This window comes from Falco rusticolus, chromosome Z, assembly GCF_015220075.1.
Source record: "Falco rusticolus isolate bFalRus1 chromosome Z, bFalRus1.pri, whole genome shotgun sequence".
NCBI classification, from domain to species: Eukaryota; Metazoa; Chordata; class Aves; order Falconiformes; family Falconidae; genus Falco; species Falco rusticolus.
Window position 1 is genome coordinate 57,887,084 of NC_051210.1, and position 16,503 is coordinate 57,903,586.

At 38.3% G+C, this 16,503-nt stretch overlaps 1 protein-coding gene across 1 annotated transcript; it reads left to right on the forward strand.

Moving 5' to 3' along the window:
- Positions 1 to 520: 520 nt before the first annotated feature.
- On the forward strand, positions 521 to 15,474 carry HMGCR (3-hydroxy-3-methylglutaryl-CoA reductase). The gene is made up of 15 exons (XM_037373999.1): positions 521 to 1,263; positions 3,880 to 3,986; positions 4,368 to 4,484; positions 4,982 to 5,133; positions 5,971 to 6,215; positions 6,350 to 6,522; positions 6,958 to 7,152; positions 7,728 to 7,886; positions 8,029 to 8,186; positions 9,223 to 9,328; positions 10,297 to 10,467; positions 12,511 to 12,651; positions 12,755 to 12,913; positions 13,234 to 13,388; positions 13,533 to 15,474. Exons 1-15 carry the CDS (start codon positions 1,188 to 1,190, stop codon positions 13,585 to 13,587), a joined length of 2,169 nt encoding a protein of 722 aa, XP_037229896.1. The 5' UTR covers positions 521 to 1,187; the 3' UTR covers positions 13,588 to 15,474.
- The last annotated feature ends 1,029 nt before the right edge of the window (positions 15,475 to 16,503 follow it).

Genomic DNA, 16,503 nt, shown 5'->3' on the forward strand with positions numbered 1-16,503 from the left:
GAATTTTATGTATGAGTACTTTACAGGTTCAGAACTTTAGAACTGGTGGTGCTTAAGGCTCAGCTAAGGAGGCTAGAGTTCCTAGACAAACTGTTCTTCCCTAGAACAGGTATTGACAGAAAAAAGTTAATTTCTAGGGCTCAGGAGCGGCATATGAAGAGACATCTAGTGTTACAGTGCTGATAATGGAAGAAGCATATTTCTAGACAAAATCTTAGCAGAACAAACATAGCATATGTGTAGACAGAAACATTCATGCTCTAATGCAATTAACACAGCACAACAGGGAGGATTGACAGGACATCTTGCTTGTCATAGATTGTAAATTTTTTCCCCTAGTATTCTAAGTTCTGCAACAAAAGTATATTTAGTATATTAAATACCATATGTTGTAATTGAGCATACTAATTGTGGCAAAATATTGTATATTACACTTTAATATATTGTATCTAGCATATATTGCACATTCTTTGTATGTATGGTATTATTATAGTGTGTTGTATATTATTTCATAATACTTGCAAGAACAGAATTTTTTACTTATTTTCAAGAAGGTATTTCACATGTAGGTTTTCCCTACAGCTTCTCTCTACCTTCCCCCAAAACCACTATCACAAAAAAACCAGCAGCAGACCCTGTAGAATTTGCCATGCTTGGCTTCTGGAGGAAATCCCTTTCCCCCACAGTGGAAAGTTTTAGTGGTTTGGTTTTTTTTGTCCTCTTTTCTGTCAGCTGAGTCTAGAGAGTTAAATAATAAAACAATAAAAGTTAGAGTACAAATATGTGGTTGCACGAACTTTTGAAATGCCATGATGTAAAAGGCTTTTATTTTATGTCTTAAAGTGTAGAATTGTTCTTCTGAATGTGCTGCAATTAAAGTCTTTGTCCACCAGTACTGTAGGAGTTTAGAATACTGATGAGCCAAAGGTATAGAAATTAATCAAAATTAAATAATCTGGTGTAAATAAAGACTTTCAGATAACTTACAGAAAATAAAGCAATTGAAGAATGTATTCTTACATAATAGTTCCATTTTCAATATATGTTTTAAAAGGCCTTATCAACATAATACTATTCAATTTACTGATCATGGTTGTGTACACTCCCTTAATTTGATTTTTGTCTTTATATTAATGTACATAAATTTTTCTTTTTAGGATGAAGTAAGAGAAAATATTTCACGTGGAATGGCAATTTTAGGCCCTACGTTTACACTGGATGCCCTTGTGGAGTGTCTTGTGATTGGTGTTGGTACTATGTCAGGTGGGTGATACCATCTAAGGGTCTGAATCTTTCCAGTTAAAAAAGACTATTTGAAAGATGTTGGGATGTTGAGAGTTTAAAGTAGTGTAGGCGCGACCCATGCGAGTGGAGTGACTTTATCTATTTACTTTTCTAATTAGCCTATATTACTAGTTTTCTCCAGATATGAATAATATGTACGTGTTAAAAACTCTGAAATACAGGTAGCAGCTTTCCTTGAGCATTGCGCAGTGGGAATGGACTTCTGTGCAGCTGCTTACATAAAATTAAGACCTTCTATCATTCCAGTCATTCCTATTAACATCATAAAGTAGCTGCTGAAATGTTCTCTTGGCATTCTTAAAAGTGAGTTACACTTTCAGTATATGCACACTTATTTTGTATTCCTGCAAAACCTGAGTATTTCTAAAAACTACTCCAAGTGAAGAAAGTTATTCTAGTTCAATTAAAAATAACTGATCTTTTGCTGTATTTTTTCCTTACTCAGTCTTTTGATCTTCATCAGTTCCTTGTGCAGTGGCAGTTGTCTTTCCTTAAAAAGAGAACAGTTAAATGTAGTTAGAAAAGGGTTTCCATGTGTAAATACTAATTTTTTTGTAAAATAAATCAAAGTTCCATAGCTAGGACTAAAGTGGGGTTTTGTTTGCATTTTTGGTTTTGTCTGTTGGTTTTTATCTCTGGAGGTTTTTTAAACTATTTTGTATGCCTTAAGGACATATTTCAGAACAACTGCTTTTCTAATTGTTTTGGACCTTTTCAGGGTAATTTTTATTAGTAAGCTGCTTTCCTGTTTCCATCTAGGGAAGAACTCATTTTGGCACAGCATATAATTAATTTTTTAAAAAAATTATTTATACTGTTTGCTCTTTCATCTTTACTAAGGCAGTTCTGTAATGCATGTGTGACATAACTAACTGACTTTTTCTGGATACCAGGCTTGTGAAAGAGTAGGTGGACTATATACCGTTTCTTACTGCCTGAGCACTTAATAGGCCACCTTTCAGAAGGGATGTCAATACATCAAATCATAGAATCATTTAGGTTGAAAGAGACCTGAGATCATCAGGTCCTACCATGAACCCAGGACTACCAAGGCCTTCACTAAACCGTGTCCCTAAGCACCACATCTATGTGTTTTTTAAACACATCTGGGGATGGTGATTCCACCACCTCCCTGCGCAGCCTCTTCCAGTGTTGACCACCCTTTCAACAAAGAAAATTTTCCTAATATCCGATCTAAACCTCCCCTGGAGTAACTTGAGGCCGTTTCCTCTTGTCCTATTGCTTGTTAGCTGGGAGAAGAGACCCACCCCCACCTGCCTACAGCCTCTCAGGCAGTTGTAGAGAGCAGCAAGATCCCCCCTGGGCCTCCTCCAGGCTGAAAACCCCCAGTTCCCTCAGCTGCTCCTCACAAGCCTTGTGCTCCAGACCCTTCCCCAGCCCCATGGCCCTTCCCCGGACACGCTGCAGCCCCTCTACGTCCCTCCTGCAGTGAGGGGCCCAAACCTGAACACAGGGTTCGAGGTGCAGCCTCACCAGTGCCCAGTGCAGGGGGACAGTCCCTTCCCTTGCCCTGCTGGCCACACTGCTCCTGACACAAGCCAGGGTGCTGCTGGCCTCCTTGGCCACCTGGGCACACTGCTGGCTCATGCCCAGCCGGCTGCCGACCAGCACCCCCAGGCAGCTTTCCAGCCGCTCAGCCCCTAATTGTTGGCTACTTGTTTTTTGCTTAGATAACTGAGAAGTTTCAAGCTTTTGGTGTGAAGCTTTAAAATCTTGGTGAACCGTAATTATTTGTATTTATGTAGAATTACACTTTGTCACAGTTTAACCCCAGCCAGTAACTTAAGTACCATGCAGCTGCTTGCTTGCTCCACCCTCACCCAGAGGTGTGGGGAGGAGAATCAGAAAGAAATGTAAAACTCAAGGGTTGAGATAAGAACAATTTCATAGGTAAAGCAAAAGCCGCACACGCAAGCAAAGCAAAACAAGGAATTCACTTCCCATGGGCAGGCAGGTGCTCGGCCATCCCCAGGAAAGCCAGGCTCCATCACATGTAACAGTTACTTGGGAAGACGGGCACCATAATGCCAGAGGTCCCCCCTTCCTCCTCCTTCCCCCATTTTATGATGTTTACAGCGTGACACCATACGGTATGGAGTATCCCTCTGGCTCGTTCAGGTCAGCTTTCCTGGATGTGCCCCCTCCCAATTTCCCGTGCCCCTCCAGCCCTCTGGCAGGCCAGGCCTGAGAAACTGAGAAGTCCTTAACTTAAACATCGCCCAGCAACAACTAAAACCATCAGTGTGCTGTCAGCGTTGTTCTCACACCAAATCCAAAACACAGCGCTGCACCAGCTACTAAGAATTAACTCTATCCCAGGTGAAACCAGGGCAGTTTTCTGTAATTACCATACCATGAATACATATTGTGCTTAGAATAACCTAATACAGAATGACTAGGGCATAACATGCTTGGTTTTTATTAATCTAGACAGTTCTCTATATAATCTGCAATGTGAGTTTAATGGCTTCTTTCTTACTTCTGCAGCACATCAAGTATGTAGAAGGCCTATTGCATATTCAAATGTAAAAAATTTCTTCTTTTTCTATGCAGGTGTACGACAACTTGAAATTATGTGCTGCTTCGGCTGTATGTCTGTTCTTGCCAACTACTTTGTCTTCATGACCTTCTTTCCAGCTTGTGTGTCCTTGGTACTAGAGGTAAGACCAACTTCAAGACAACATCAAGCTTAGTATTTGGATCCTGCACTTGCAGGCTATTCATTTCTTCATGGAGTTACATGCAGCATATTTGTCTTCCTGATGAGCATGTTTGCCTTCCTGAGTTATGGTGGCTCAGCTGGTGACAGTAACTGGCTAATGCTGGTGTAAATCCATCACACTGACAGAGTAATTGAACTATACTGTAAATTATTTGCTCTCCAGAGTTTTTCACTAATGCAGACTGACAGTAGATTGTGGGTTAACTCTTCTGTTGGTTGTTTCTTAACGATCAAATAAAAATACCACTTGAAGCTCACTGGTTTGTTTTTCTAATATGTACTAAATAGGACCTGTTCTTAAATTTTGTTATTTTTGCAGCTTTCGAGAGAGAGCCGCGAAGGGCGCCCTATATGGCAGCTTAGCCATTTTGCTCGTGTTCTGGAAGAAGAAGAAAATAAACCAAATCCTGTAACACAGAGGGTCAAAATGATTATGGTTTGTGGCTCTTTTTTTTGCTTGTACTTTTGCAATTAGTAAGGTGTCCTGGTGCAATGCATCAAGCTTCTGTTTTCTATAGACTTGTATTCTGCATCCCATTAGTCTTGTTTGTTGTGGTAGTTGTTAATAATGTCCTCTGTATCTATACCTAAAGCCTTCCTGTGTGTGCCATTTCTGTGCCAAACACTCAGGGTTTTTCCATGTGACTAACTCCCTTATTCTTACCCTGACAGTACCCTCAGCTTCCTTTGCTTTATTACTTTAGTAAGAGGAAGGACGTGGTATGACAGGCCCAAAGCTGTGAGTGTTACAAAAGGCCATTGATAAGGGGTGTGGAAAATCGGCCTTTAGACTTTTAAGGCATGGGAAACCAAAAAAAACTAAACCCCAAAGAAATAAAAAAGAAAATTTTTAATTTTTGTAGGTTAGATTACAACAACCTAGTTACAGTTGAAAAATTAATATTTGTTTGTTGTTTTGTGTTTTTAATACAGTCGCTGGGTTTGGTTCTTGTTCATGCCCACAGCCGTTGGATAGCAGAACCAGCTGCTCAGAACAGTACTGTAGAAAATTCAGTGGGATTGGATGAGAATGCACCGAAGAGAATTGAACCGAATGTTTCATTATGGCAGTTCTACCTTTCCCGGTAGGCAACTTCACAGAATAGAAGTTTCCTTGATTAGTGTGTGTTCTCCAGTACTGCCAAGCTGTGGTCCTAGGGTACAACGCTTGTTAACTTGCAGATATGACCACTGTAGGATTTCTTGGAACTGGAGATGACATTTCATAAGAAATATTTTGATACAATGCCATTTGTCCAATCTCCTTGAAGTAATCAAGAGCATGATCAGGAGACAGTTGTCCTGTGTGCATCAAAACACTGTCTTTTCCCAGTAGCACTGACACCTTTCAGAGTGCACTGGAAAATAAATTTTCTGACTGCACTGGAGTATTTATGCAGAGTTTCTGACTGTTCAGACAGAAGTGCAAAAGCCGTGTCACTATTGCTTTACCTTCAGCTTAACTGAAGTTAGGAGCACCTGTATTTCCTTACTACTATTGAAAACTCAGAGCTGTCAGTTTTAGAGGTTTTTTCCCCCCCTCTCTTAGAAGTTTGGCTTGGATCATAGTAGTCATTATTGGTAGAGGATGATAATTGAAACTTCCTGATTTGTCATTGGGAAGTAGGTGTGTAATCAATTTGATCAGTCGTTAGTGACTACTTTAAAGTCATTTTTATTATTGGGGCTGCTTTTTAGCCAAGATTTAGTAACTGTTTAATGACACCTGAAAATTCTTATGTTAGAGTATTTCTTTACCCTGACACAGCATACTTGAATGACCTGGTAGAAGATGTCTTTTGACTGGAATTCCTGCCAAATATATAAATTATGCTGCAACTATTGCCCTTTCTAAAGCAAAGGGATGTCAGAATGCTGTTACAAACAACATATTGTATAGACCATGTATTTGTCTTTTTCAGAATGGCCAGTATGGATATTGAACAAGTAATCACTCTTGGATTAGCCCTTCTCCTTGCTGTCAAATATATTTTCTTTGAGCAAGCAGAGACTGAATCCACACTGTCACTGAAGAATCCCATAACATCGCCAGTGATGGTCCAGAAAAAAGTCCCTGAGAATTGTTGCCGGAAGCAGTCTGGACTTCTGAAAAACAACCAGAAATCTAACACAGTAGAAGAGGCTTTAGTTCCCAAAGATGGAAATGGTAATTTTTAGAATTTTATTGAACATATTCCTAGTATTTGGAACAAATAGTGAAATCTGAGTTAGCATGTTGTATTTGGAATCAGAACTTAAGCACTTTGTAAACCAAGTTTCATTTTAATTGCCTTTATGCAGCGGAAGTCATAAAACCTGTATTAGCAGAGTCATCAACCAAGGCTACATTTGTAGTTGGCAGTTGCAACGCTGTGGATACTTTTTCATTTTTTAATGGAAGAGAGGAAGAAATCGAGTTACCTAAGGAACCACGTTCTATTGAGGAGTGTGTTCGTATACTTGGAAATGCAGAGGTATGGGAAAAAGAACTTTTTTTTTTAACCTCTGCTGCAGCATCTGATTTAAGAATTTTTACAGTTCATTTTCCAATTTTTAAATGATCCTATTGATTATATGTTATTCTTCAGAAAATTATATGGCTTCAGTAACTTGGGTAGTGGGTCAGGACTAAAACAAAACCCTTTAGAAGTCACTTCTCCGCCAGGCAGTCAGGGTGGGGAGCAGCTTCATCATTAATGACATACCATAGTCGTTGAAGCTTCATCATGTATGCATACAAGATTTTGATCATATGCTGACCTACTATAAAACCTGACGTTAGCAGTTGGTTCATGTAGATGTACTCTGGTAATGTCAAAGTCAAGTCATTACCCTTTGTTATTTGGAAATTTAAAAGGATTTTTACCAAGGGAATCTGTATTTTCCCTCCCTACTCTTTACATTTCCAGAAAGGAGCAAAATTCCTTACTGATGCTGAGGTTATCAGCCTTGTTAATGCTAAGCGTATTCCTGCATACAAACTGGAAACTCTGATGGAAACACAGGAGCGAGGTGTGTCCATTCGCAGACAGATGTTATCTGAGAAACTTCCTGAACCTTCATCTTTGCAATATCTTCCATATAGGAATTATAATTATTCTTTGGTAAGTAAAAGGCAGACAGGTGAAATTCACTGTAAAACCATGTTCCAAATACATGAAGTAGATGCTCAGTGATGCATATGAATTAACAGTGAGCTTGGTCAAAACTGATGTAGCAGGGGGGGAAAAAAAAAAGAAAAAAAAAGGCAAACATAAGCCACTACCTTCCTAGGGAGGTTTGCCTAAACTTAGAATAAGGTAGTTGCATACTCCTAAAAAGTATGCAACTGCCTTATCTCAAAAATGTACAATTCTGAGCAGCAGAATGATAACATTACCTTGAGCTCAAGTTAAAATGGAAGTTAATTTAAAATTCATGTAACAGTATTAGGATTTTTTTAATAGTGTTTAAGACTTAGTAAGATCTAATACGTCTGCCAAATACTAGATTGAGCGGCATTAGCTGTTGATAGCTGTAGCTGTTACCTTTTGAGGTGGGAATTGGTTGCTTTGTGGGTAGGGTTGTGGGGGTTTTGCTGAGATACCTTGTTGTAGTTACAGGCATAGTATGTAACATGCTGTACCATACCGCTGTTAGTGTAACCTCAGTGATACCTTTTGTATTTTTTTTTTGTAAGGTTATGGGAGCTTGCTGTGAAAACGTGATTGGATATATGCCTATTCCTGTAGGTGTAGCAGGACCACTGTTTTTGGATAACAAAGAATTTCAGGTGCCAATGGCAACAACAGAGGGATGTCTTGTAGCAAGCACAAACAGAGGGTGTAGAGCAATATGTGTAAGTATTACTCGACAGGCTTGAAAAACTTCCGGTATTGTAAAACATATTTGGGGTGATAAAAGGCATGTTTTTGATATCCTAAAAACTAACACTCACTTTCAGTAATCTTACTTTGTTTCCTTTCTGCTTTGATTTTTAGCTTGGTGGAGGAGCAAGTAGCCGCATTCTGGCAGATGGGATGACTCGAGGACCTGTTGTAAGGCTGCCCACTGCTTGCCATGCTGCAGAAGTGAAAGTTTGGCTTGAAAGCCCCGAAGGCTTTAAAATAATGAAGGAAGCTTTTGACAGCACGAGTAGGTTAGTACAATGGCTATTCCAGCCTTATTCCCTGACATAAGACTTCTGTGGATGATAGAAAGCTCCTGGGTTTTTGTGGTGTACTGCAGTACAGGAAATTACATCTTAATTTTGGCTGTCCTGCATAGTGTGAATCTAAGAGAACAGAACTCACTTTGTCTGTGTGCCAAGGCCAGTAATAAACATTTTCTAATGATAAGTGGTAAACAACTGTATCTTAGCAACAAATACATTCATACTGCATAATACTTAATACATTATTTATTTTCTCTAAGTATTTAAAACAAACATAAAATCTTACTTGGATTTTTAGTAGTTACAATGCAAAAAGTAATTCAGTGTTTGGAACCTAGCCTTTCAGATTATATTACTAATGTTAATAATTAATTTATGAGGTTCCAGAGAATACAGGATAAAGTAATGCTAGAACTGAAAAGCTAGAAAATGTAAAGCAGTATTAAGAATAAGTCTACTTTTCAAGCCCTAGAGTTTTTTTTAAGACTTACAATTACCTGCTTTCTTTAGGAAAGTTCAAAGAGACAATTCCTTACTAGTTTTGTTCCAGCCAAAGTTTTGTCAGCCAAGGACATGCGTGTATTTCGGCCAGAATCAACTTACGGTGCTATTTGCAGTTTGTTTGACTTGTGGAGCTTGCACTGTTGAGGATAGCATGGGTTTTGCCTTGCTGTAAACTGACATAAGAATTTCCAAAGGCCTCATTTTTAGTTTATATCTGGTAGTCAGATGTTTTAGGTAACACAGATTAATTATATGTATGTTAGCTCAGGGCATTTTATGTCATGAAGTTCAAAGACAGAAAACATGAGACAGTGAACACTTTTACAGTGAAGATTTTTGAGGTGTTCACTCAGAGCTATGTGCATAGTAGCTGAAGGCTTTTTTTCTGTGCTGAGGGAGGAGGAAACAGTGTCGTTAACAACACTATCTGCAATGAGTTACTGAAATTTTGCTACTTAAAACTAACTTAATCTTTTCCCTTGAGGCTTATAAGTAATAGTTAAGCTTTTTCTTGCAGGTTTGCCCGCCTACAAAAACTTCTCATCAGTTTGGCTGGTCGTAACCTTTATATCCGTTTTCAGTCTGGAACAGGAGATGCAATGGGAATGAATATGATTTCAAAAGTAAGACCACTCCCCTTAAGACTTTTTAATAAATGTGTATTTCTTTTAAAAATAGATAATAGCTTATCAACCTGTGACTACCTGGCATGTGAAGCCAGAAAGATAAGACATAGCGCTGATTGAAGTGCTATAAAATAATAAATGAGTTTGACCTAGTCAAGTGTAAACAAGAATAGGATGAGAAAGAAAAAAAGTAACTTTGTATCTGGATATTTTTTATTGTTGTTATTTAAAGAAAGTATTCTTGATAATATGGAAGTTAAGCTGGTCACTCTGTTGCTTTGGGCCAAAGATTTTGTCCAGCAGCAGTTAATCTGTTACTGTGTGGATCACTTCATTGAAAATTAGGAATTAGATTAGGAATCTGGTCAATGGCAGCAGAAGAGTGTTCTCTAGTTTCATTTGTTTGTTTTCATGCAAACACATGGAAGAACTGGAGAGACATGATCCATAGATTCTTGGAACACCTTGTGCTGTTTGAAACTAATGCCCTTTGCCTATTCTCTATAAAATTTAAGTCTATCAGAACCATTACATAAGTGGGTCTGGTGATAGGTAGTAAATATAGAAGACTTTTGGTGTGACTTCCTAGTGTACAGAAGATCTTTCCACTGCATCCAAAATGAATTAATTTCATGTCTGTAGTGTTTGACTTAGTTCATGTTGTATCTTCAGTACAGTAACCATATGCCCATGCACTTAGAATGTGTATAGAGAATCCATATGTACTGGGAAGAACCAATTATTGCCCATGTAATTCCCCAAATGGTTAGAAAAACTCTAGTGATAATAGGGTGGGTGGGGGTTTCTGCTGTTTCAGATTCCTTCCTGAAATTACGTTCTTTTCTTGAGCTGTAACTGAAAATCTGATTAGACTTAATCTAATCTTGCTGTTCCACTGTCCTTGAGTAGCTTGTTTTGCAACCATAATGATACACCTAGCCTTTCAATTGTTTCTTTTCTAACAGGGTACTGAAAAAGCACTGGCAAGGTTGAGTGAAGAGTTTCCTGATCTCCAAGTAATAGCTATTAGTGGTAACTATTGTACAGACAAAAAACCTGCTGCTATAAACTGGATAGAAGGAAGAGGGAAGTCTGTTGTCTGTGAAGCAGTCATTCCAGCCAAGGTTGTTAGAGAAGTAAGTGTCTGCTTGTTTTTACTTGTTTATAAAAACGCATACATTTTACAAAATCAATAACTATCTCACATTATAAATGTTAACTGTAAGCCGTTTTCCACGTGAGTATAATTCTTACATGTGTTGTCAGAACTGCTGTAGGATAAGCCATTTTTGCTGAGAGAATAAATATTTTTTTCCTTTCATGGTCTCTTCTGTGACATAATGTGCATATATTTAATGATGCATATCTAGTTGAAGGTATGAGCATTTCCACTTTTTACCTTTGAAAAATTATGCCACAGTCTGACAGATTTTTACATGTGGGGTTTTGCCTGTCATTAAGCCCAGTCTTGATCATTTCACTCATTTGTTGTCTCTCACGCAAACCTGGCATTCTCTTCAAAGTTTATATTTACTACAATGAAAACAGATAATCGGGTGCTTCACTTAATTCCAAAGCTGCCTTAGCATCTTGCCTGACGAAGGGTAACCCTTGTGAACAGTGCCAGTCACAGCCTCTGTCAAACTTGTCCTACATCATCAGAGCTATCTTAGAATCTCTTCTACCTGAGCTCAGAAGACTGCCTGTGTGTCAGACAAATCTATTGCTTGTCCCGTGGTTGCCAGCACTGGCCATGAGAAGCAATATCCGGGGAGGAATTTACTACGCCATACTCAGCACAGTCTTCCGTCAACTTGTTCAACGTTTTTGGAATTGCTGCTTTTGTATTCAATGCATTTTTTTGTTTATTTTCCCCCAGTAATTTGTCCAGTCTCTTTTGTGAAACTACGTAAACTTATATCACTAGAATTCCAGGCAGAATTCCACAGTGTAGCTGCACCTTGTATGAGAACTACCTCCTCCTCCTTGATTCCATTTGATGCCCTAGTTTTGTACTGGAATAGATACTTAAGGCTCTTACCTTCTGCTGCTCAAGATCTTGTGGTTATAACACAGCCCTTCCACCTTGCCAGCCATTCACAGTTCCAGATTGAAAAGTACTAGTTTCTCTCTGAGGAATGAGTAAAAACATTCTAAGCATGTCTTTGAACATCAGTATCTCTAGATCTTTTTCAGTTCTAAAATTTCTGGGTACAGAATTCAGAGTGTGTGTGCAGGCTGGATTTGTACATTGACATAATTTATGTCTTCTGGGTTTGCTTCCTAGTGGTTTCCTAATTTTCATATTGTTGGCATTTTTACAGTTGATTCAGTGGCAATATCTAATTAGCTACGAGATTGCATTCCAGAGTAGTAATGGGGAGCCAGTCAGTTTGTAATGGGCATGGATAGTTTTTAGGTAAATTTGTGATGTTTTTCCCCAATACCCAGCCATGTACATCACTACATTCACTTACATCGAACTCTAATACATAAACTATATTTTTGTCAGTGTTGTAGACTTTGTGCAGATCTCTGTCATCAGTTGCTATTCCTGCTACACTGGAATATCTTGAATTTTACTCACAGTACTCTCTTTTTGCTCTCTTTGATCATTTTTATACTAAATTCAGTGTACATCTTATATCTGAAGGTTTCAAAATACACTTAGTATCGTATAAATGTGCCATTTGATTTGATATTACTGTGTACAGTGTTTACGTAACAGTGTAGCACTGTGGTTTGTATTTGAACTCTTCAGTTTAGCTCTGTATTCTTATGCAGAGCAAAACTGAGGAGGGTTTAGTGTCCAGAGCAACTTGGGAGGATTGTTGCTATCATGTCACGGTGAATTAGTGGGATATTTCTGTCAAGTTGATTTTGTTTGCTTCATTCTGAAGATAAGTGAGAATTTGAAATGGAGAAGGTAGCTGGTAAGCTTTTCTTAAAGGCCTGTGCAAGTCCAACCCTTTGCACTGACTTTTCCATTGTTACTTCGATAACGCAGCCTGCATTTGAAAAGGCTCATTTTGAACAAAAATAAAAGTAGGTATCTAGGACAACGGTTGCTTCCACATGGAATTTGACTCAAACAAGGGGCAAGAGCTTATTAACCATAAATAGTGCGTTTCTACTCCTGCGTAAGGAATGGTGTAATAAAAGTGTATCACTTTGTCTAGGTATTGAAGACAACTACAGAAGATATTGTTGAAGTCAATATAAATAAAAATTTGGTGGGTTCTGCGATGGCTGGTAGCATAGGTGGCTACAATGCACATGCAGCAAACATTGTGACAGCTATCTACATAGCCTGTGGTCAGGTAGGTTTGTTTTCCCCCAGTTCAGGTTTTCTTTAGTGCAGTAATTCTTAACCACACAGTTAAGTATTTTGTTTGTGCTTTGTTTTGCCTTCCTAATCTGAAGGATGCTGCGCAGAATGTAGGCAGCTCTAACTGCATCACTTTGATGGAGCGAACTGGTTCCACCAACGAAGACCTGTACATCAGCTGCACAATGCCTTCTATAGAAATAGGAACTGTTGGCGGAGGCACCAACTTGCTCCCACAGCAGGCGTGTTTGCAGGTATAGATCAGAAAGTTTAAAGCAACTTAGCTTCTTAAATCAAAGCTCACTTTCGTGTTGTGTATATTGAGTCTGAGTAATGTGCGAATGGGCCTTCTTGAAACTCAGTGGTTTTGGTATGAAAATTTAAGAATAATCTAATGAATTGTTTTCATGTATCTAGTTCCTGTATCTAGTTCCTAAAGCTTAAGATCTTTAATATTAAAAAGAGACTTAAAACTAGTTGATGTGATATCATTTGGAATGACTTACTTTAATACTAGAGCTAGCATAAATTTACGTAGATTTCGTAGTATAATAATGCATATTTTTCTCTCCAGATGTTAGGGGTTCAAGGTGCAAGCCAAGATAACCCTGGTGAAAACGCCCGTCAACTTGCTAAAATTGTTTGTGCTACAGTGATGGCAGGGGAATTATCACTAATGGCAGCTCTGGCAGCTGGGCATCTAGTCAAAAGCCACATGATCCACAACAGGTAAGAAATGGAAAAATTCTTATCTTTCTCTGCTATTTTGCCTTTCTTCCAAGTACGAGATTCAATAATAGTTACATGAATAATTGCAACATAAATAGTGCTGTAACATTTTATATAATGTAGTTATCTTACTGTTTTTATTAGGTCAAAAATAAACCTACAAGATCTTCAAGGAACCTGCACTAAGAAGGCAGCTTGAATACTAAAATGGCTTTGCAATGAAGAATTGTTGTAGCAACTGACAGGGTGCACAGGGGAAAAAAGACCTCTGTGAAGTTTAGAATGAAAATCACCTTCAACTCAATTTATGTAAGATGAACTGAGAGATCAGCAGACTTGTGTGAGACTACTTACGCCTTTGACCTTCTTCAGTGGTTAGAGATGACTTCGTGGGAGAAGTCCTGTCACATGCCTTGAACATGGCTTTGGAATTCTTACTCTTACACATCTTATAAAGGGTCCGTTTTATGGTTTTACAGGTTGAGATTCTTTTGACTACTAAGCTCCGGGTAACCACAAAGCTGAGAAGTGAGTAATGTACTTTGCAGAATTAAAAAAAATAGGTCTAAACTTGGCTTGAATGCACTGATCCTTGCCTTCTTTATGTTACAGTTAGACAAGCATGTTTTTTAAAGTGATGGCAAGCCTAATCACTTTCCATGAATCCCCAGTTTTAATTTTGTTCACATACAAAATTTAGGTCTTGGGCTACAAGACAGTTCTGTTGAATCCTATTAGTTTATAGAAACCTCTGTCTATATATAGTACTTAATTTGCTGCTGCTTCAGCTAAGCAGCATTCTATGTTTTAACTCCACAGTTTAGGTTATTCCTTCATGGAAAACTTGTGACCTATAAAGTTCTGAACTGTTAAATGTAATCTTTATTGAAGTAGGGAAAATGGCATCTTCAACTGTTTTGTGATTTTGTTCAGGTAGAAAAAACAGACTTTAAAACTGGTGATGCCAAAATCAGTCATGTCAGACACATTTTTAAGCAAATGCAGTTTCTCAAACTTTTTTTGATAGGAGTGCATTCAAACAACAGGAGTCAAGAACAGATGTTTACACTTCTTTGAAAATAAGTCTCTTAAGGTACAGTGTGTTTGTATATTCCTTCGTTTTCTTTCTTTCTTTTTTTCAAGTGTTTGACACTTACTCCATAGGAACAGGTGTATACCCACTGTTTTTGCTGAGATAAAATGAAGTCAGAAGATCACACTGTTCTTTAACATTAGGGGTTTTTTTTAATGTTTTGATTCCTTTAAAACTTTCTTTTTGAGGGGGGGAGTATTTATTTTAGGAAGAAATCTTACCATTTTTTTCAATGAACTGTACTAATTAAGGGAATTCAGTGAAATGACATGTTAATGCAACAAGCAGGTTTTGTATCAAAATATTGTACTTGGACCAGTGAAGCAGTCTCAGGTGTTCTTAATGTAAAACAGAAAACCCAGGTTTACTCTGGTTTGAATTACCTTTGGGGAATATTGCTAAATGCATTGTGCTGCCTAGTTAATCACAGGAAGAAAATTATTAATATGCTTGATGATAAGGGGATATTTTTGTTTGGTTTGGGGTTTTTTGTGTTTTGGGGGGTGAATCAGTGGACTGGACTGGCATTCTTGCAGGAGTGCAGTGGCATTCCTAAATAGGTGACTAGCAGAGGTGCTCTTCTAATGTGCAAATTTGATATAAATCATGATGGTTTGTTTTGTAGTACATCAGCACATTAATATTATTGTAATGAGCTCATAAAGCTAATGTGCAAGCATGAAGACATACTACATGCTAGATATGATATGATAGCATGTAAATATGAAATATCATGAATGTTTATCTTCCTGCAGTATTGTTGCTAATAGCTACCATTTTATTTAAGGAAAGCTGGAACTACTTTGTTTCTATGTTCATTCAGTGATCTTATTTAAAGTAACACTGTTCTGGCAATAAATTGTGGTTCAGTGTTCATTCTGGTGGATTTGACTGACATTCTGTGTTGCAGAATTAACATTTTGTATTATTACTAAATTGTGTACATTTTGGTACAGAACTACTTTTTCAGTTTCAGTAAAACAATGGAAAACATACTGGCTTAATTGTGATATTTTAAGCTTACTTCATGACTTAGTGACATGTATTAGTAGACAAAATATGAGGGTTAAGGAAAATATCACTGGCATACAGTACTAAACTAGTGGGGCTATGACACCAGGACTTGTCACCTCGTTCGCAGAAGCCTGTACTCATTTACTGTCGTTGAAGCTGAATTGCACAGTTTGCCCAAGTGAGAGAACTAATTGGCTGCAGCATTAGCAATACTTTCAGCTGGGGCTTAATTTTCCGTTCTTCCTCACTTGTAATTCAGCTCCCATGCTTGGTCTTGTAATGTCCATCAGTCTGTAATCGGACATACAACGTAGTGCTGAGAAGACTGAACGAGAATGCAGACTACCAGTTTTATACTAGAAGCAGAGGTTACTGTATCAAATGCACTAGGAGGTTTAGAGATCTGAAGCACTCGTTTCCCTGCATACACTACAGTAGTGTACTTCAACATCCCTGCAAAATTTGTGTAGCTAGACTGTTTCAGTACAGGAAACAGTCATGTACTGTTTGTTTTGCATCCTTGGCAAATGCAAACCAGCTGTCTGGACTGAAGTTTCTAGACCTGCTGCAACCTAAATGCTGTACTATTACAATTGATACAGTTTTCCAAATGTTTTAAAACCCTAGTAAAAATAGTGTATTTAGTAACTACTTTGCTTCTTTCTTTACCTAGATCACCTCCTTTCTTTCTGTGTCCTGAATCTGCTTTACCCCTGCTGCACACCAGCCCCCTTCCTGCTGTCTGACGTGGAAGTGTCAAGAGCTGTGAAGCTTTGGAAGTGCTGCAGCTCCAGCTGTCTCTTAATTACAGAGTTTTTGTCTGCTTTAATTTATTTCAGCCAGCTTAAGACCTTACAGTGAAGCATACCTTAACTGGTCTTCCTGACGGGACGAGCAGCACCTGCTTATGCAGCACAGGGATGCAAACTACGTTCATGCCAAACATAGCTCTGATGCCAGAAGCCTGTAGTGGATGTTGGGTTGAGGATGGGATGGAGGTGTACCAAC